The sequence below is a fragment of the Muntiacus reevesi genome, chromosome 1, assembly GCF_963930625.1.
Source record: "Muntiacus reevesi chromosome 1, mMunRee1.1, whole genome shotgun sequence".
NCBI classification, from domain to species: Eukaryota; Metazoa; Chordata; class Mammalia; order Artiodactyla; family Cervidae; genus Muntiacus; species Muntiacus reevesi.
The window spans coordinates 165,126,819-165,148,393 of NC_089249.1; the positions used below are offsets into that span (position 1 = coordinate 165,126,819).

Consider the following 21,575-nt stretch of genomic DNA (forward strand, 5'->3'; position numbering starts at 1 on the left):
GAGGGAGCTGCCAACTGAGATCTGCCTCCTCTTAGCTAGGACTGAGACCCTGGAGGGTGAAAGTTGTGTCTTGGGACCTTTCCCTTTATTGTCAGGGCAGAGAATAACATTCATTTGGTAGAGATTTACAGGAACATCCTTACCTGACAATGACCTGACTTTAAGAGCGAAGAATCTGTCACCAAGAAATCTGCAACAACTAACCATGTACCTTCCTCACCTTGCCTATAAAAGGGCTTTGCTGAAAGTTTTCAGGGTTCTTAGGGCATAAGCCATGCATCTCTTTGCATGGCCCTGTAATAAACCTTTCTTTGTTCCAAACTCCAATGTTTTCGTACTGTTTGGCCTCACTGTGCATCAGGCGCAAGGACTTGCATTTTCAGTAACAATATCACAGACAGGGAGGAGGGTGAGGGAAACAGAGCTTTCCCAGAACTCACAGGACATACAAAGAAAAGCAGTGTCTGTTTTCCTTTCATTTTTAATTAAAGGCACATCTCTCCTGAGAGAACAAAGCCTATTCAGGGGCAGCCAGCCTGGGATGGCAGGACAAAGCCGCCAGATGCTGGTGAAATGTACAATTGTGACTGTGGCTTCCTTGGAATGCAGTCCTGGGAGGTGAAGGCAGAAGCACACACTCTGGGACCGAGGTTCACTCTTGGGCTACATTTTGACCTGCTGCATGGGTCTGAGGTTCGGGGAGACAGCAAAGGGGCTCCCCGTGCTCTTTTTGATGTCCTCCACGGTCAGGCCGTCCCAGAGCTCAATCAGGGTCAGTCCTGTCTTCTTATGCACGTCAAACACGGCTTTCTCGGTGATGATTCGGTCCACACACCGCTTCCCAGTCAGCGGCATGGTGCACTTCTCCACGATCTTGGGTTCGTTGGCCTTGTTGCAGTGCTCCATGGTGACCACCACGCGCGTCTTGGAACTGGACACCAGATCCATCGCACCCCCCATGCCTTTCACCTTCCTGCCGGGTATCATCCAGTTAGCCAGGTCACCATATTTGGAAACCTGCATGGCTCCCAGCAAGGTCAGGTTGATGTGTCCCCCCCGAATCATGGCAAATGACTCATCACTGGAGAAAAAAGAACCCCCAGGAAGAAGGGTGACTGTCTGCTTGCCCGCGTTGATGAGGTCCGCGTCCACCTCCTCTTTTAGTGGAAAGGGACCCAAGCCCAAGATCCCGTTCTCACTGTGAAGGTGCACGGTGATGTTGGGGCTGATGTAGTTGGGGGCCAGGAGAGGGATGCCGATGCCCAGATTGGCGTACATGCCGTCCTCAAATTCAAGAGCTGCCCGCTTGATGATCCGTGTCCTAATGTTATCTGAAGACTTGCATATTTCATCATCCTCTTTCCGGACAGTTAAACGCTCAATTCTTTTCTCATATTTTTCCCCCTGTATAATGCGATCCACATAAATGTTAGGAACATGGATGTCTTCTGGGGCAAAGGACCCCACGTCCACAATTTCTTCAACCTCCACCACGGAGGTTCTGGCAGCTTTGCACATGGGCACGTTGAAGTTCCTGGCGCTGGCCCTGAAGATGACATTTCCTGCCCAGTCGGCCTTCCAGCCTTTCACCAAAGCAAAATCGGCGGTGATGGCATGCTCCAACAGGTAGTGCTGCCCATGAAACTCCCTCACCTCCCTGGGCTGGCTGAGGATGGCGATGTGGCCGTCCGGTAAGTACCTGATGGGTGCGCCTCCCTCCTGGACCAAGGTCCCATAGGCCGTGGGGGTGTAGAAGGCGGGCACACCGGCGCCCCCCGCGCGGATGCGCTCGGCCAGGGTGCCCTGGGGCGTGATCTCCAGCTCCAGCTCACCTGCCAGGTACTGGTGCTCACAGAGCGAGTTCTCCCCCAGGTAGGAGCAGATGATGCGGGTGATCTGCTTGGTCCCCAGTAAAAGGCCGAGACCGAAGTTCTCCACCCCCACGTTGCTGCTGACCACGGTCAAGTCCTTCACGCGGGTCTTCAGCAGCGCCCCTATCAGGTTCTCCGGGATCCCGCAGAGCCCGAAGCCTCCGATCATGATCCTCGAGCCGTCAGTGATGTCTCCCACGGCCTTCACCGGGTCCGTGTAGAACCTGGCGCGCGCGCGGGCGCTGCAGGAGAAGCCGCACGCGCCACCTTTGGTCAACGCGCGCCCCGAGCGGCCGGCGGGGACCCCGCGCCCGAGCACCGACGCCAGGAGCCGCAGAGCCGCCATCGTCCGCTCCGCTCCAGCTCGGGCTCCGGGCCCAGCGGGGACAGGCGGGGACAGGAGGCAACCGTGCGTCCCCGCCCGCGCGTCACAGAGCAGGGGGTGCCCAGCCGTGATGCTCCCGCCAGGCTGGTTCCCGCCGCTCGGCCCGTCTCCGCGCTCCGAGGGCCCAAGGGGCAGAGCTTCCCGGGCCGCCGGGCGGGAGGCGGGACCGCCTGGATCGTCTAGAGGACCAGAGGGATCTGGGGCCTGACGCTCGGAGACCCCGAGACGACGTCCCTCCCGGGAAGCCTGGGCGCCGGCCTCCTGCCCTCGCCATCGTCTCCCTTCCTCCCAGGTGCGCTACAGCTGTCAACTCGCCCCCCCCCCCCGCCCAAAAAAAAATCCACTTCTGGGTAACGGGATTGGAATGAAAACTGATCTTTTCCAGTCCTGTGGCCACTGCTGAGTTTTCCAAATTTGCTGGCATATTGAATGCAGCACTTTCACAGGATTTCACTTTCAGGATTTGAAATAGCTCAATTGGAATTCCATCACCTCCACGAGATTTGTTCATAGTGATGCTTTCTAATGCCCACTTGACTTCGCATTCCAGGATGTCTGGCTCTAGGTGAGTGATCACACCATCGTGATTATCTGGGTCATGAAGATCTTTTTTGTACGGTTCTTCTGTGTATTCTTGCCACCTCATCTTAATACCTTCTGCTTCTGTTAGGTCCGTACCATTTCTGTCCTTTATCGAGCCCATTTTTGCATGAAATGTTCCCTTGCTATCTCTAATTTTCTTGAAGAGATCTCTAGTCTTTCCTATTCTGTTGTTTTCCTCTTCCAACCAGTCCATCCTAAAGGAGATTAGTCCTGGGTGTTCATTGGAAGGACTGATGCTGAAGCTGAAACTCCAATACTTTGGCCACCTCATGCGAAGAGTTGACTCATTGGAAAAGACCCTGATGCTGGGAGGGATTGGGGGCAGGAGGAGAAGGGGACGACAGAGGATGAGATGGTTGGATAGCATCACTGACTCTATGGACATGAGTTTGAGTGAACTCCAGGAGTTGGTGATGGACAGGGAGGCCTGGCGTGCTACGATTCATGGGGTTGCGAAGAGTCGGACACAACTGAGTGACTGAACTGAGCTGAACTGGGTCACGGGCTCCAACACCTCTGTCCCCAGCACTTCTGGTCCAGGAACGACATTTCCATGGATAGTCTAGCCAGGCCTCAACGACACCCCTGCCGAAGGAGACCTCTTGCCTTCCTGTATCAAACCTGCTCCTCCTCTGTTTTTCCCCACCTTGGGCAAAAACAAAACCAAACCTGTTAAAAAGAGCCACTGACTCAGTCCTGTCACCAACACCTCCTCCAAGCACCCTCCTCCGTTTCGCCCCTGGACAAGCACCCCCATCCCCAGCTCCCACCTCGACCCTGTGAGGCTCTGGGGCCTCTCTGACTTCGCTCTTGTCCCCCACAGTCTACTCTCCCCACTGAAGTCAGGGGACCTTTATTTTGTACATAAGATAAATGAACTTTTCATTTTATAATAGTTGGGATTCAGAGAAAATACTCTAAGATTATATAGAGTTCTCATATGCTCAGGCCCAGTTTCACCTGGCAAGTGTTAACATTTAAATGACTATGGTACCTTTTTTACAACTAATGAACCAATATTGGTTTCTTATTATTTACTAAACACCATGACTGACTCGGATTTCATTAGTTCTCCATCAGTGTCTTTTTTCTGTAGAATGTGCTTCAGTTCAGGTTGTCTGGTGGTTTTCTCATGGTGAGACTGGGGTTCTGGGTTCCGAGGATAAAGACCACGGAGGTGAAGTGTTCTCATCTTGTCAGATCAAGGGTGTCTGGGAGCTACATGAGGTGTTCATGGGAGCCCAGGTACCTGGCTGAGGGAGTGCCGCTCAGGGTCCTCCCTAAAGTTACTGCCTCAGCCTGTGCACACTTTGGAAGCAAGTCACCAAGTGTAGCCCACCCTGAAGGAGGGGAAGAGGCTACACCTCCGTGAGGGGGAGTGTCTCAGAGGGTGGTTTTATACACAGCTGAATCAGATCCTGCCATCCTCCACTGCTCTTAAAAAAATAACACTGATTTCATACTTGATATTTTGGCCACTTCTCTCAACCTCCTCACAATCACTCCCTGTCCCTCTGTGCTCCAGCCACGGCAGCCCCTTGCTGTAACTCAGACACACCAACATGGGCCCACCTTCAGCATTTCTAGTCCCATTGCCGGGATAAAAGAGGCTCTCCCCCAAACACCTGCTGAATGAATGCATGAAGGCACGAATCCTTACTTAACAGATAAGGAAACTGAGACTTGGAAAGGCAAGCAACTTGCCAAGTTGCTTAGAAGACTGCAGAGTCCAGATTCATACCCGGGCCTCTGCCTAAGAGTCTAAGGGTGTGAGCACATCCCCTCACTCTGCCCGTGACGGAAACTCCTGGGGCACAAGATAGCTCTGTAGAGTAGAAAGACTCACCCATTTCTCGGGGAGGGAAACCATGAGCTCACTCTTAGCAGCTCTAGTCTTGGTCCTGCAGGAGGAGAGGATCTCTGCCAGTAGGGGGCTTCCTGCTGTGCCACATGTGGGACCCTTCTACCTACCCACTGGGTCCCCTCGCCTGAGAAAGGCCAGCCCTCGGGGCCAAATGAGGGGGCTCCAGCTGTGACTGCTGCCAGCAGCTTCCTTGGAGGAGCCCCCAGGGGAAGGTTCGATGCTGACCCCAGTCTTACCATCATCTGTCTCCACGTAGAGGCGGAGTCCCAGGTCCTTGTTATGGTTCAAGAGCCAGCGGTCACTGGCTGCTGTCACGTCCAACACCAGCCAGCCCTCGTCCCCAGATCGGAGCGTCTGAAGATCCAAAAAGAACAAGTCAGACTCCCTGTGGACACGAAAGAACAATTAACCGAGGGCCGGCACAGCTGCCTTTGTGTTTCCAGTGCCCGCCGGGGGACCATGAGCGGGGCATCTACCCGCCTGGCTCTGGCCTGGGTGCCTTCCAGGCCTTATTTCACTGTCTACTCTACAAAGGTGTTACAGAGCCCATGCACAGATGGGGAAACTGAGGCTCAGGAGTTCAGTGACCCATCCATGGCCCCACAGCCAAGACAGCGAGGCGGGGACTTGAATCCAGGGCTGATGCTGGCCTGTCCCCATGGTGACACGAGGCCTTGGGCCAAACATCTTCTCTGAGGGTGGGCTGCCCAGGAAGCTCCCCTTCTGTCTTCTGGGAAATGCACCCCAGGCCTGGACCAGACGCTCCGACAGAGGCTTGAGCGGGTGTGTGGGGGGTGTGGGGCAGGCACCTGTTGGGCTGCTCCGGGACCACCTCGAACATGCTGACGTGGAGCGTCTGGTTGAGCGGGTGGGTGCTGGGCAGCTTGTAGATCCGGAACTCCGCGGCCGTGACGGCCTCCCCGGCCGGGATCTGAGTCAGGTCAAAGCGGAACTCCTTCCAGTGGGGCTCCTGGTGGCCCAGGGCGGGGTCGCGCTCCACTGCAAGGCAGAGCGGGGCTGGCGGTCACTCGTGGTTCGGGCTCGGGCTCCAGGGTGGGAGCCGGGGGCCTGGGCAGTCTGGGCGGGCCTGACTGCCTCCTCGAGAACAGGCTTGTCCCAGCTCTGCCTCCTGGGTGCTCAGAGGGCCCCGAGAGCCGTGTGGTGAGATGCCTGGCTCAGCGCCCGGCACGCGCGGTGCCGCAGGGCAGCGACCACGGCTGGCCCCCGAGCCCCAAACCCGGCCTGCCCCGCTCAGCATCCTGCTGGACCCACAGATGGGGTACAGGACAGGTCCCTCCTCTGGGGAGACAGATGAGACCCAAGGCTGAAAAGAGACACAGCTGAGTGCACTTGAGTGGGACGAGGGCTCCCACAGCCTGCTGGTGTCTGCATGGCAGGGGAGGGGAGATTGGTCGTGTAGCTGACTTCGGAGCTGGGCCTTGGGGGTGAGAGTGGATGTGCCGTGATGTCAAGGGAGAGGAAACCATAGCGCCAGGGACCAGCATGAGCAATGGCCGAGAGCTGAGGGACAATGGCACCAGCAGAGAAAACAGCAGCCGTGACACCCAGCAAAGGGTGAGAGGAACAAGCGGGAGAAGGAGGGGGACCTGAGGGAGATGTGGAAAGGACCAGAAGGCGGGGTAGGATGACAGCGCCCAAAGATGCTGTGTCAAGCATGGGGGAAGTTCAAGGGTCCCATGGCGTGATCTGAAGGGGCTTCCTGGAGGAGGCGACACCTGAACTGGCCTTGAAGGACAGGAAGCAGTCTTGGGAGGGCAGGCTTTCTAGGCAGAGGGGACCTCTACGCACAGGTGTGCAGAGCTGGGGCTCGGGGTGTGAGTCTGGCTGTGGCCTAAACGCGAGGGCTGGAATCCTGGCCTCGGAGCGTGGGCTGGGCTCTGCCCATGGAGGGCCAGGGTTCTGGGCAGCAGGGATTGTGGTCTGAGGGTGGAGTGGAAGCTGTGTGTGGAGGCGAGGGTAAAGCCCAGACTGCAGGGGCCCGAGGCGAGCTGGTGGCGCGGCTGCTCTCACAGTCTGGGCGGGAGACCGCAGGAGTGGAGTAAACTCCACATTTCCCCAGCTGCCGGAAATGCCCAGGACAGTATATTTAGGGCATCTCACTTTAGCCTCCTGTCACTTTCAAACACTAAAAATCTGTGTTTCCACAAAGCAGGGGCGGGAGCCGCCCTAAGCCTTCCCCTAAAACCAACACTGAGATTTTAATTACATGTTTGTGAGTCTTTTTAAAAATTCTCTCTGTGGCTACTGGACTCAGCGACCACAAGTCACCAGGCTGGTGGTGGAGGAGGATGTGGGAGCACTTCCTGTCCTCGCGGTGGGGACCTGGTCCAGGGATGGGCAAACAGCGGTGCTGGGTGGGGCCGGTGGACACACGTGTTTGGGAAGGAGATGGGCTTTTCATCCCCAGACCAGGGAGGAGGGAACAGAACCTCCATCGTCTGTCGGGGGCTGGACCCGCTGCAAATGCCCACCCATGGGCCAGGCTGTTTCGTGGGCAGCATGACACAGGTGGATTCAGGTCCTCCCACACAGGCAGGATGTGGAGGGCAGGGTTCTGGACCCTCGCCAAGTGATGCTCACCATGAAGATCACCACATGAGTCCCCTCCTCCCTACAGACACACACACACAGCTTTGGGGACAATTTCCATGGAGTAGGTAACTGCAGAGACCACCTCTGTTACGTGGCTATGGAAGCAGCCCTGATCTGCAGGATGAAATAGGTCCAGGCTGTTGGCTCTTCCAGGGAGTGACCCCAAGAATGAAAAGGGGTCGCCCAGCCATGCCCTGTGCTGGACCCCTCTCAAAGCATCCTTGAGTGTATCTGCCCCCAAGGCACAGAGGGGGCTGACAGGTGGGTCCCTGGGAACCTGTCTGCAGGCCTGACACTGGCTCACGTTGGATCCAGGACTGAGGGAACCACCACGAACCGGCCAGCTCCATGGACACCAAGCTCTGCGGTCTCCACATCCTTTGCTGACCTGGGGGCCCACATGTGCTGGGTCCAGAGAGCTCTGTTCCCCTGGAGTGACCTCAGCTCCCAGCTTCTGTGCTGTGGTTTGTGAAAGTGATGCCCACCCAACCCCCACCCCATAGTTCCCGCACAGGAAACTGCCTGCCCCAGCTATCCCAGGCAAGCATTAGCGGTGGGACATTTTTAGGAAACTGATTTTCATCAGAAATGGATAAAACTTCTGAGATGAGGCAATAAACTAAACATTACTGTCACTAGCCAAAGGAGAGCCCTCCCCCGCCCTCCACCCTGCCCCGCTTTCTTTGCTGGAACCTGTGCATGTATGGCTTTTCAGCAGTTGCTTCTGCAGATTAGGGAAGATGGTTCTCAGATGCCGGTGTTAAGGAGCAGCATTTATTGAGACTTGCATGTTCCCTATGGTAGTTCCCGGGTTGACTGCCCCTGCTCTAGCCACTAAAACGGCACTGAGGGGCGGAGATGCTCTGATCTCCAACTGGGGCTTCTGGTCCTAGCCCTGACTCTGTCAGCAACCAGGTCCTTCCTGTGGCTGGCCTCAGTGTGCGCATCTGGGAAGTGGGGGGGGAGGTCCTAGGGTCCTTTCCACACAGGGCTGTGAAAGGGCTTTGTAAAGCGCAGGGATCATGGGATGGGAGCAAAGGCCATTCCTTAGGAGGTGGGAGGGGGGTTAACCCCTAATTTCCTCACCTAACAGACATAACAAAGAACATCTTGCCAGCACCAATGGGGGTTTCATGTGTGACTCAAGAGCCATAGAAGATGAAAGATAGACATTCAGCTTTATTTTTCTAAATAAATTATGGGATGAAAGATTGTATCACATAAAAATATATCAGTGCAGTTGAAAGGCATTTGGATAGCTTCAAAGAACCTCCTTTCCACCTGCCTGACCTTTATGAAGACACTTGATCCTCTGGTTCTCAGAATCCACATCTACAAAATGACCATTTGATACAGAAATGAAATGAAAGTGTCCAAAGCCCTGTCTGCTCCTGTGGCCGCAGTTGGTTGTGGCCCGGCACATGCTTCTATCCAATTATTCAGGAGCATTTCCTTATCAGTGCACACTCATGCCCAGCCTCCACTTTCCCCTTTAACCAAGGTCTGGAATCTCCCAAAGATGCCCAGGCCAGGAGAGGCAGTCCCTCTGCCACACCAGTAGGGCCGTCCACTGCGTTCTGGCTCTGGCGTAAAGCAACACCTGGCCTTTTCTTTATGAACGTGCTGACGATTCCAGAACATCAGATCTCAAGGAAGAAAGATCACTGCACACAGTCTTCTCCCACTGTTATGCACGTGTGGAGACAGAACCCAGGAGTTCTGGCTCTCCTCTGGGCTCCTTCCACTGCAGTGGCCCTCCACCATCCAGTGCTGCAAAAACGGCATAACCTCCCCACCTCGGCGTTGACCTGGCCCTGCTTCCATCCTGCTGCAGCTGTGGGATGCTCTGTAGAAGGAATTCAGGGGAAAGGCCAAGGTCTGTATAATATGATTTCTTGGGTTTTCCCGGTAAAATTTGCTGCTGGTTGTGGAGTTGGGAAGTTCATCCCCGGGTCCCCTGGCAGATTCAGATAGGCAGCGAGGGGGACGGGTGGGGGTACTGCAGGGCAGGAGGTGGTCCCTGCTTGACCTATGTTCTGGCTTCTGGCCATCTGAGATAAGTCCTGCCAGGAATCCTGTTTCTGTGAATGTCCTGGGGTGGGACTGCTGATGTTTGAAGCAAGGTTTCTGGGTAGTAAATTATTCTTTCCATCTGCAGAATCTGGGGTAGGAATTCCTAATTTTGCATGGGGGTGGAGTGTCCCATAATTTTGCCTTTGGGCACGTGGGAGAAGACCCCTGCCTATGCTGTCTTCTCACACTCTGGAGGTTTTCTAAGAACACTCATTTTCCATAATTTTTCCCTGGGCATATCTGGGAACATTAAGTAATTCATTTACGCAACACATTTGAAAGCCGTGCTTATTGTATGCAAGTCCGTACTTTGGCACTGGGGAAACTGCAGTCAATGAGACAGGCCAGCCCCTGTGCCTGACGAGTTTACGCGCAGTGGGGAAGTCAGGTAGAAAACAGACAATCATTGTAAGCGAGGAGCCCTGTGACGGACAGCAAGAGCCAGTGAAAAGAGGGCATGTGGGGTCACTTTATGCTTTTAACTTTTATTTTGTAGTGATTTTTGATTTTGAGATTAAGAGAAAAATTGTTGCAAGAACAGTAAGAGACTTTCCATATTTTTTACCCAGCTTTCCCTAATTATAACATTTTACATAACCAAATCACAGCACCGTGTTCAAAACCAGGAAACTGATATTGGTACAATACTATTAAGTACATTATAGACTTTTCTAGAATTTTGCCAGTTTCCCACATATGTCCTTTTTCTGTTCCAGGATTCCATCCCGGATCCCACATCACACTTCCTTGTTAGGGCTCCCTGATCTGCTCTGACCTGTAACAAGTGCTAAGCCATTCTTCGTCTTTCATGCCCTTGGCATCATGAAGGTCATCGGTCAGGTATGTGGTCGACTGTCCCTCAGTTTGGGTTTATCTGATGTGTTCTTGCATTCTCATTATTAAATTGAAGTTACAGATTTTGGAGAAGAACACCATCGATATAATGTCCCCTTCTAAGCACATCAATAGAATGACATAATGTCAACATGTATTATTACTAGTGATTACAAATTCTTTGGTCAAGGTGGTATCTGTCAGGAATCTTCACTGTAAGCCATTATTTTTCTTTTGGAAATGATGAATATCTTGAGGGAGAAACACTGAGATTTGTGCTTATATCCTGTTTTTCCTCACACTTTTGCCCACTAATTTTAGTACTCACAGTGGCTCTTGCCTGTAGCAATTATTACTGTATTATCTGCAATACTGATTTTCTGTTTCCTTCTTTCCCTCTGCATTTCTTAATTGGAATTCCTTTGAAAAGAAGACTTGTCCTTCATCCCATAATTATCCATTTATTTATTTCTATCATTATGGGTTCATGCACATTTAATTTACTCTATGGGTTAGCAACTGAACCACAACAACAAATCCTAACCCATGCATAAACATATGTCTGTATTTATTTCTATTTTTCTGGATATATCTATTTTAAAAATTGAAGTTACAGTTCCGGTTCAGTGTGGGCTTACTTTAGATGTGGTATTTTGGAGAAATCTTTCAATTAAGACATTCTAAGATGAGACCAAGCACTCATGTTGCTGGCAGGCAGGCAAAATGGCATAATCCCCATGGAGGGGAATCTGGCAGCATTTAGCAAAATGATATATGTTTTGACTTAGACATCTCACTTCTTAAAAATTGTCCCAAAGGTACGATACAAAAAGATGTACATACAAGACTATTTGTTACAGCCCAATTTTGTAATGTGTAACAGAAGAACACTGGAAACAATCAAATGTTTATCAGTAGGAGATGGAATAACCGAACCATGGTACCACTTCATGATGGGGTGCTAAAGAGCTGAAAATTAGAACAAAGAGATCATCTAAATTCTGCAAGAAAGTGATCTCCAGAGGATAGTTCTATTTTAAAAAGAAATAAGGGGAACAGTACAGATAAGATGCCTTTTATCTAAGAACGTGTCAAAATACAAATATTAGGGGCTGCCCTGGTGGCACAGAGGTTAAGAAGCTGCCTGCCAAAGCAGGAGACAGGGTGAGACCCCTGATCTGGGAAGACCCCAATCCCACAGGCTGCGGAGCAACTTAGCCCGCGTGCTGTAACTATTAAGCCTGTGCTCCAGGGCCCAGGAGCCGCAGCTGCTGAGCCCACGTACCACAACTGCTGAAGCCCGTGTGCCCTAGAGCCTGTACTCCGCAACAAGAGAAGCCAGTGGCAATCAGAGGCTTGCAAACCGCAACTAGTGAGCGGCCCACACTCGCTGAAACTAGAGAAAAGCCCATGCAACAATGAAGACCCAGGGCAACCAAAAATAAATTAATAAATACATTAAAAAATGTAAATATTATAAAAATGCATACATGTCATATGTACATATATATGCAATTTTATTCTTTAAATAGAGAGATAAACTACAAACTAGTAAGTTTATTAAAAATAGTGGGAGTGGGTGAAATAGATGAAGGGGACTAAGAGGTACAATCTGCAGTTATAATAAATAAGTCATGGGGTATAATATATAGCATAAAGAATATGGTCAGTAATTTTATAATAAATTTGTATGCAGACAAAAGGTTACTAGACTTATGGTGATCACTTCATATGTATACAAATGTCAAATTTCTATTAGCATGCTTGAAACTAACACACTATTGTATGTCAACTATATTTCAATTAGGAAAAAATAAGCAGTTGGACTTCCCTGGTAGTCCAGTGCTAAAGAATCCGCTTGCCAATGCAGAGGACATGGGTTTGATCCCTGTCCAGGAAGATTCCACATCCTGAAGGGCAACTAAGGCTGTGTGCCACAGCTACTAAGCCCAGGTGCCCCAGGGCCCGTGCTCCACAAGAGAAGCCACCGCAATGTGAAGTCCCGGCACTGCAGCTAGAGAGGCGCCCCTGCTGGCTGCAGCTACAGAAAGCCGGCCAGCAGCAGTGAAGACCCAGCAGAATCAAAATTAAATAAATTAATTCATTTTTAAAAATGTAGTTACCTTTTGTGGGAGGAAGAGAACAGAGACACAGTGTACAAGGCAGGCATGGAAGCTAGGTCTCTCCACATGTCCCTTGCTTTGTAAATTTTGTAACTATTTCACATAAGTATAAAACAAAAATAATTCAAAATATAAAACCAAAAAGTAATACCCAACACTAAAATGCAAAATAGTAAACCAATGGTGGGTGTATTGAGTTGGTGGCTTAACCACACAGTGAGGAATTATTTCAAGTAATTTTCAAACAGAGTAACTTGACTGTATATCCCTAGTAGAACACCTTAAGGACAAAATTTAAAATAAATCTTAATTTTTCAGTAAGCATATTGCTATGACAATGATGTTATTCTATACCTGTTATAGAGTCGGACATGAATTAGTGACTAAACAACAGCAACAATCGTATTAATGTTGACAGGACCAACCAAATTATTCAGTGCAAGAGAAAATAGAAAAATAAAATATGAAAAAAGCATTTAAGTAAACGTCTATAATCCTAAGCTTGAATTGGAAATACTAGTTTGAGGGATAGACTGAGAGCTGGAGATTGACATGTACATGCTACTATATTTAAAATAGATAACCGGGAACTTCCCTGGTGGTCCAGTGGTTAAGACTCTGAGCTACCAATGCAGGCGGCCTGGGTTCGATCCCTGGTCAGGCAACTAGATCCCACATGCTGCAACCAGGAGCCGGTATAGCCAAGTAAATAAATATATTTAAAAAATAAATAAATAAATAAAATAGATAACCAACAATGACCTATTGTACAGCCCAGCCAATTCTGCTCAATATTCTGTAATAACCTAAAGGGGAAAAGAACTTGAAAAAGACACATGTATATATATAACTAAATCAGGTTGCTGTATAGCAGAAATTAACACATTATAAATCAATTATACTTTGATAAATTTTTTTTTTTTTTTTTTTTTATTTTTTATTTTTTTATTTTTTTTTTTTTTAATATTATTTTATTAGTTGGAGGCCAATCACTTTACAACATTTCAGTGGGTTTTGTCATACATTGACATGAATCAGCCATATAGTTACATGTATTCCCCATCCCGATCCCCCCTCCCACCTCCCTCCCCACCCGACTCCTCAGGGTCCTCCCAGTGCACCAGGCCCGAGCACCTGACTCATGTATCCCACCTGGGCTGGTGGTCCGTTTCACCATAGATAATATACATGCTGTTCTTTCAAAACATCCCACCCTCACGTTCTCCCCCAGAGTTCAAAAGTCTGTTCTGTATTTCTGTGTCTCTTTTTCTGTTTTGCATATAGGGTTATCACCACCATCTATCTAAATTCCGTATATATGTGTTAGTATACTGTAATGTTCTTTATCTTTCTGGCTTACTTCACTCTGTATAATGGGCTCCAGTTTCATCCATCTCATTAGAACTGATTCAAATGAATTCTTTTTAACGATAAATTTTTTAAAAAAGAAAATGCAATCTTCTGCCCTGTCTGACACTCTTTCCTGCCCTCAAGCCCTCCCCCAGCCCCTCAGGGCCCACGGGAGGGTCTTAAGCTTGGCTCTGCTTCGAGGCCTCCCGAGCTGGCCCGGCCCATCCTCATGGTCTCCTGGGCCTCCTTGAAGCCCTCTCCGGGGGCTGCCCCATCCCACCAAGCGTGAAGGCCATTTTCCCCTCGGTCCAGCTGTAACAGCCCCCCGCCCTCGCCTGACCCCACACCCCAGCCTGCCAGTCTCTCCCTTCCCCTGTCCCGGGGTCCCCACCCCTGGCTCATCTCTCCTCTGGGCGGTGACCCGTTTGAGGACAGAGACTGAACAGTGGGGTGGAAACGGGAGGCCTCTGCGGTCTGCTCCTCCAGCCCCCCGTGTCCCCGGGGCCCAGAGAGGGCATGTCCGGCCCCTCTCCCCAAGGGCTCCTGGTTCCCAGGACAGCGACTCAGTGTCCAGCAGTGGAGCCCCTGAACTGGGGCGTCCTGCTGGCCTGGGAGTGGCTTCCAGGTCACCTCGGGCCTCCGTCTGAAGCCACCCATGTTCTCACTTTCCTGCGGGACTCACCTCTGTTCACAGTCCGACAAGGAGGACAGGCTCCCTCGGGGCCCTGGAGGCGGACGGGCTGGGCCTGTCTGGCTGGTCCCACGGGTAACGAGGCCAAGGGGCCCTTCAGACCTAAGACAAGACCCAGTCTCTGCGGCCCCAGGTCCCGGGGGAGCCGCAGACTCCATCACCTCCTGGTTCAGGCCCCTGAAGGGCTCCCTTCCACCCAGGAATCTCAGCGCTGCCAAGAGCAGGCCCCCGCTTCATTCTGGGGCATTTTTAGTCAGTTCTCATTACTGACTTTTTCAGGACCTGTTTCCATAAATGGCTCCGTGCTCATAATTACCATCCAGACCTCAGCCGGCTTCAGAGTCCAAATTAAAAGGGGCACCCGCCCGCTGCACCACATCAAGACTGTCACGGCCAAAAATAGATCCCAGGAGATGTGAGCAAGGAGGATGTGGCTCCTCCAGGTCAACGTGGGAAAGACCCGAACTGTGGGGCTTTCCAGAAGGATGTGGTCATGGTGACACATGCCCTCTGTCCCGCGGGGAGCACGTGCCCATGAGGACTGGCCATGTGCTCCCTCCCCGAGCCTGCCTCACCCCGGGGTGGGGGTGGGGGGGCATCAGCGGGCGGGGAGGGCAGGGGGCACGTTCTTTGGTGGGAGCTGGAAAGGCCTTCGGGGCCACCCTGCATAGATGAGGAAACTGAGGCCCAGGGGGGCAGAGGATCGCTGGGCGTCAGGTTAGGGGCCCTTCAGGTTAGTGGAACTGCGGACTTGGAGCCCATGTGATATAAGTGGCCCCAGATGTGCTCTGGTGGTGATACTGGGATGGGGGGGTCACCTGTTCACAAGGTTCTTCCATCAACAGGTGCCTGAGAGCGACCTCCTGAGGCCACGGTCCTCCAGGCAGGGCCCTGCAGAGACTTGGGTCCCACGGGAGGGGAGGGTGATCCGCACAGACGGGGAGGCTGGCCCTGCTCTGTGCTCCTTCTCCTGGCTCTTGGTGCTCCCTGACCCCGGCTGCTGCTTCCCCTCAGGGTCACCAGTCTGCCCTGAGAGCTGGCCTCGGGGCGGGGGAGGGGGGAGCGGGGAGATTTGGTTGGGGGGTGGTTTGCCATGAGACTCATGTTTGGTCCCTCTTCTCAGGTTATTCATAGCTTCCTGGGGGGAGGTGGCAAAAAGACAGGTTAGAAGTGCCCCCAGATCATACAGGCAGAATCCTAAGAAATACAAGTGATCAAGGGTGAGGGTTCTGATCATGGAAGCAGTCTGTCTCCTTGGGAGGAGCGGGGTAGGAAGAGTCAGATTTATGTAAACCCCTGTCCATTCCTTTTTAGAAGAAATGGAGGTGAGTGTCCTCTATGCAGAGGGTACAATGTGAGCAAGGGCTCAGAAATGGGATGTGATACTTCAGTTCCCACATATTATTCTCCTACTGTGTAGCAGGCGTGCATCTGACCTGAGTGCATGTATCACCAATCCTACACAACCCGGGAGGTAGTCCTTATGAACCTTGTTTTAAAGGGAAGGAAATGAGGTGCAGAGACTTTAAAAGGAAGTTGTGTGATGTCTCACAGGCTCCCAAGTGGCGCTGTCAGGATGAAAATCCAGGTTTAGTATACCTGTGTACAAGGATATGTACAAGGATATTTAGACAGTTCTATGTACAACCCCAAACTGGAAACAACCCAAATGTCCCAAATAAGAATGGTTTACAATGCAAGACAACTCATTTATATTGAATAATATATACAACAGAAACATGGATGAATCTCAATAAAAATTTGTTGTGTAAAAGACCCAGAGTATGTACTATGGTTCCATTGACATGAAGTTCAAGAACAGACCAAAGGACTGGTTGGTGATAGAAATCAGAGAGTGGCTCTGCCTGAGGGGATGGGCTGGTAGGAGTAGTGTTCCCAGGGGCACTCATGCTACATGTTCCTCTGTAAACTGAATTTTGTACAGTGCGCATGCTTTATCTGTAAATCCCAAAACAATAAAGACACTTTAAAAATAGGATTCTCAGTTTACAACATACATTCAACACAGTCCAATTCAGCAGCATGCACTGTACCCTAATGACGGTCCCTGGGCCAGGGGGAGAGGCCACTTCTGTGCAGGACAAGAGCAGAAGATACACAGGCTGGAAGATGACCAGCTGTGTGGCCTCAGGAAAACTGCCTAACTTCTCTGAGCCTTTGAAAACAAAGATGTGACAGTACTTGTGAGATGAGATGAAAGGACAGACACGGAGGGTCTCGGCATGTGCTCGTCACTGGGTGTCAGCACACACAATCCCTGAGCAGCCTCCAGGGAGGGTACCGTGAGTATCTCCGTTTACAGCGGAGGAGACTGAGGTTCCGAGAGGCGGACTGGAGAGTCCAGATCACGCTGAGAGTAGGAGGCCGAGTCAAGATGCAAATTCCGAGCCCAGGTCAGAGCCCCCAGCCCAGTCCTGCCTGTCCTCACGCTGCCCGTCCCCTCCGGACGCCCAGAGGGGGTCCTTGTAGCCAGGTGACCGCCACCTTGCGGCCGATGCCCGGGTGTGCGTCTCTCCCACCAGAAGGTCAGCTCCACGAGAGGCTCTTTGCTTCGTTCCCTCTTATGTCCCAGGAGCTAGGATGGAGCCCGGCACAGAGCAAGCACCACACGACTGTTTGTTGAGTGAATTCAGGAAAATATCAAAGAATTCCGTAGTAAGGACCCAAAGTAAGTGACCCCGGGGCTCATGGGGGTGAAGGGTCACCCCTCAAGGTCAGGGGGCTGAACAGGCCCCGGGCAGGCCCCTCACCCCCACGGAGCCCTGCCTCTCCCGCATCCAAGAGCCTCAGCTCCTTCCCACCCCTCTCCTCAGCTGCCCGGGCCCACGGGAAGGAGTGAGTCCAGCTCAGGGAAGGGTCAGGACAAAGGAGAAGACGGTCCCGTCCAGTTCTGACTACACGTCAGCCTGCAGAGCCGTTTGTGCCTCAGTTTCTCAGTCTGGAGCATGGGCCCCCGCGCTCTGCAGACAGGAGGTGGGGAAGGATTCAGGAGGCACATGAGAGGTGTCTGTTCCGCCTCATTCCTCTCTCCGGAACGGCCGGGCCGGCCTGAGACACTCGGGGGCCAGCCAGTCACACCTGAGCTGGGCGGGGGGTGGGCGGTGTGCTGAGAAGGGACCAGATGAGCGGGGACGTGCAGGAACCCACGGCGGGCCCAGGAGGGCCGAGACCCTGGGTGCTGCCTCCCAGCTCAGGGTCTCCTCCCTGGAGCTCAGGCGACACCAGGGACCAGCTCTGTCCGCCCCTCGAGGTCCCCGCCCCATCTCTGTGTCCTGGCCAAGGGGAGCCAAGAGTCCCCGGGCGGGGACCGACAGGCAGGCCAGGCGGGGCCGGCTCTGACCGCAGCCCTGGCCCCCAGCACAGGCCCTGGGAGTCACAACTCGGCCCCTGAAGTGTCCGCTCGGACGGAGGCCCGACCCTGGACGGGAGCCTTTGAGAGGCCCAGGCCCCCGGGTCCTACGGGCGCTGCTGAGGGTCAAGGCCCAGCAAGCCCCGGGCCTGGCCTCTCAGGAGCCATGAGGCCGGCGAAGGGAGCTGGAGGCCACACGTGTGGGAGCCTCGGTGTGGGCGCTGACGCCACAGCGACTCTGCTGTTGGACTCCACGGTGGTTCAGGGCCCGCCGACCTTCAGGGGCCCGGGGCCGGGGCCTCCAAAGCAGGAAACAACGCTGGTAGGTGCCTAATCCCCACATCAGCCCACGTAATTACCAGTTAAACTGCTCCCACTGAAGGAGTTTTACTAGTGCAATTAGTACATCAGAATAAAGAAGGCCCTCTGACAGCTGGCTGGACCTGCCCACACACCAGGCTTCCCCTGAACAAAGATCGGCTTGTTAATCCACAGCGTCACAGGCCTTAGATCTCCATGAAACATGCAGAGGTGGCGTGGGAAGAAACTGGAATTTGGAATCCTTAGCCTCAGTGATGTCATGGATGTGCTGTGTGACCCTGGGTTGGTTATTTAACCTCTCTGAGCCCACAGAATGAGGTTGGTAAAACAGCTTCACAAGTTGCTACATTTATAGGCCTATGGTACTTCAAGTCTTCCTTTTTATGAAAAAACTGGTAGGAACACCTTTGGCTGGCTTTAAAAATCTTGTTTCTGGGTCTCGTGTGTCTATAGACGGGTGGGATATTTCCATATATCTACACCAAGGCTGAGCAGCAGCTGGGAGAGACCGCGGTCAGCACTCACCAGGGCTGGTTTCCCCTAAAAGGGGGCTGATTTTCTGTCCCTCCCCCTCTATCAACCTATCTCACAACAACTCAGAGGACAGACCACGAGGAGCCCCATTTTACAAGGGGAGATCTGAGGCTCAGAGAGGGCAGGGGCTTCCCCAGGACCACAGCAGAGGCAGGAGGGGAGCCGGGTCCTCCTGAGCTCGGGGTGCTGCTCACTCACGGCAGCAGCGCCCACCAGGGCCGTGTACCCCTTGCCCCGGGGGTGCTGGGGAAGAGGGACCTGGCTAGGAGGTGACTCACGCAGATGGAGGGCTCCCGTGGGGGCATTCTCAGGGGGACTGTATCCACAGCTCTTCTTGGTCCTGTGCCCGGAGTCAGCCTGTCCCCAGCACAGAGCTCCAGCCTCAGTTCCACATATGGATGCCTCTGTCCCCAGCTCCCCACCCTGTCCATCTCTAACCACGAAGGTGGCATCTAGAATCCACCAGCCCAAGTCCTGAGCCTGGCACAGGGCTCTCAGCAGAGGTTAACGGCTGCCTCCTGCAGCTCGCTCTCCCACCTGAACCCATCACTAGGTCTGGTTTGAGGTGACAGGCCTCCCAGATTGTCCCCTCTTCTTGCCCTACCATAGGAAGCAAATGGCTGAAGACGCACAAAATCTGCTGTCACTCTGAGCCCTGGTTCCCTCTGCCGAAACCCCTCTGACAGCTCTTTCCACCATGAAAGCCTGCCCTCCTCACACAGAACTGTCACCTCCTTGAGCCCGGGATGGAGACCAAACAACACGGGGCTTTCTGGCTCGGCCACACAGAGGTCACGTTGTCCTGAGCAAGACGGCGCCTCTCTGAGCCTCACTGTCCTCATCCAGGAGATGGGGATGAATATCATGTCTGCCGACAGGGTTGCTGGGAGGGTTACAAGGTGAAGGGAGGCTGGTGTTCCTGGCCAGGGGCCTGTCCCCGCTCTGGGTCCCACGGCTCTTCCCACCTGGGCCTGATCTACGGTCCTTGGTCCCCAGGTCTAACCTGGTGTCTGCCGCAGCCCAGACCACCGCCCCTCACTGGCCTCAGGGAACAAAGCAGATGGGAGACCTATGTTCATGAATGTAGATTAAAGAGCGTTTAGTTATGGAAAAGGTGATCTTTGAGAACTCCAAGGGTAAATGGTTTCACGATTTGGAGTATAATTTCTGCAGAGAGGAAAAGCTGAGCTTTGCCTGGGAGAACAAAGGGAGTCCAAACTGCCCAAGGGGTCATTCACTGGGCCTGGACACTCAGTCCTGACGAGTCAAGTCCCAGACGTGGGCCAGGGTGACAAGCCCACAGTCTCTGCCCCACTGAGCTCAGTCCATGCCTCCTCTCCCCTGCCCCCACCCCTAGGTGGCCCAGGGAAGAGGCTGCTCAGTGAGGACTCAGGACATCTGGGTCCTCACCTCAACCCTGTGCTTTGATGCCGTGACAGGGTTTTCACGGTGACCTTTATCCTGCTCTTCACACCGCCCTTATCACAGGGACAGCATCACGGCCTCTGCTTACTCATCCGTCTCGCCAGGACCAGACTGTCTTCCTGGCACTACCCGGGTCCACCCGACACTACACGCTCTTACGTCGGGGTGTCTGGGGGCGGGTGAAGGTACACGCCTCTGGGACTCACATTCCTCGTCCGTCCCTGTCGGTCCAGCAGGTCACCGACCCCCACATCCCTGAGCCGGGCAGGTTTTCCTCCCGCAGGTCCTTGTCCACGACAAGGTGACTGCCCGCCCCCAGCAGGCGCTCCCCCTGCGCGAGGTGGCGCACACGCCCCAGCCGCTCGCGCGCAGCCCCCGTGGGGCCATTCAGCTCGCTGCCTTCTCCCGGGGTCGCCGCCGCCCGCCCGGGACCCGCGCTCACCCATGTTGACGAAGCTCATGACCAGGTCTGCGCGGCCCAGGCGCCGCTCGGGGACCCCGCCGTCCTCGTCGTCGTCGCTGGCCACGGCGCGGTACAGGTCGAGCATGAAGAGCGGCGCGGACGCCGGCAGCAGGGCGGCGGGGGGCGCGCGGGGCCGGGGCCGGCCGGGCAGCCCGAGCACCGCCAGGATCTCGCGCTGCAGGTCGCGGCGCTCGCGCGGGCCCAGGCGGCGCTGCGGGCAGCCGAGAGGGGGGCGCGGACCGGGGACGCCGCCGCCGCTCAGCGCGCAGAGCGCCAGGCCCAGCAGCCAGAGCGGCCCGGGGCGCGCGGCCATGGCGGGACGCGGCGGCCTCACCGCGCGCGCATCCGCTCCCAGCGGGGCCCGGGTCGGGGCCGCCCCGACGGCGAGCGGCGGGCCTGGCTTGGGGCCGGCGGGACGGGGCGTGGGTCGCCCGCGAACGCGGCGCGGTCCCTAGAGCTCCCGGACCGTCGGCTGCGGCCGCACCGCCTCGGGCAGGGGCTCCTCCGGGAACCAGGGACGGTCGGCTAGTCTGTCCGTTCCGCTGCGCCCGACAGTCCGGTTGCTGCCAAGGCCGCTCAGCTTAGAGGCGCAGGGAGAGCGGCCGTCGGGTTCGGGGAGGTGCGGGCAGCGTCTGTACCTCTCCAAGGGGCCCCGGCCGCCTCTCTCGGTCCAGCTGGGAGCCGTCGGGTCCCGCCCCTCGGACCCGACCAATGGGGGTGCGGGGGCGGGGACAAGGCTCTGGAAAGGGGCTCTGTATGGCTGGTGGTGGGGACTTGAGATACAACTGGGTGTAGATGATCCGGCGAGAAATTCGCAGTGGTGCTGTCGGGGACCCAGCTGTCGTCCTGGACTCCCCTCCCTCGCTGGTTGCGCTGTCGGGCGGGCGCGGGGCCTGGGCCTGGGAACCCAGGGTAGAATCGCGGTCGGGGAGATCAGACCCTGCGCTCCCGCGGAGGCGTGTCCTTCCTTGATCGCTCTGCCGGAGCCGGATCCCAGCTCTTCGTCTGGCCCGCGAAGTGACCCGGCAGCCCTGCCTGGTGCGTTGGGGTGTCGC

The 21,575-nt window shown here is 54.2% G+C and overlaps 2 protein-coding genes across 2 annotated transcripts in view; both read right to left on the bottom strand.

Annotated features, from left to right (window-relative positions):
- Positions 1–20,833, bottom strand: part of BMP8A (bone morphogenetic protein 8a) — a 41,529-nt gene extending 20,696 nt beyond the window's left edge. Inside the window, exons 1-3 of the mRNA XM_065930086.1 lie at positions 20,500–20,833; positions 5,533–5,722; positions 4,960–5,108 (exon numbers count right to left, since the gene is read on the bottom strand). Of these exons, the coding sequence (XP_065786158.1) occupies positions 4,960–5,108; positions 5,533–5,722; positions 20,500–20,833 (673 nt within the window). The remainder of the gene's footprint in view (positions 1–4,959; positions 5,109–5,532; positions 5,723–20,499) is intronic.
- Positions 664–2,217, bottom strand: LOC136164710 (succinyl-CoA:3-ketoacid coenzyme A transferase 2, mitochondrial-like). Its single transcript, XM_065930075.1, has one exon. The coding sequence runs from the start codon at positions 2,215–2,217 to the stop codon at positions 664–666; it is 1,554 nt and encodes a 517-aa protein (XP_065786147.1).
- Positions 20,834–21,575: the final 742 nt, after the last annotated feature.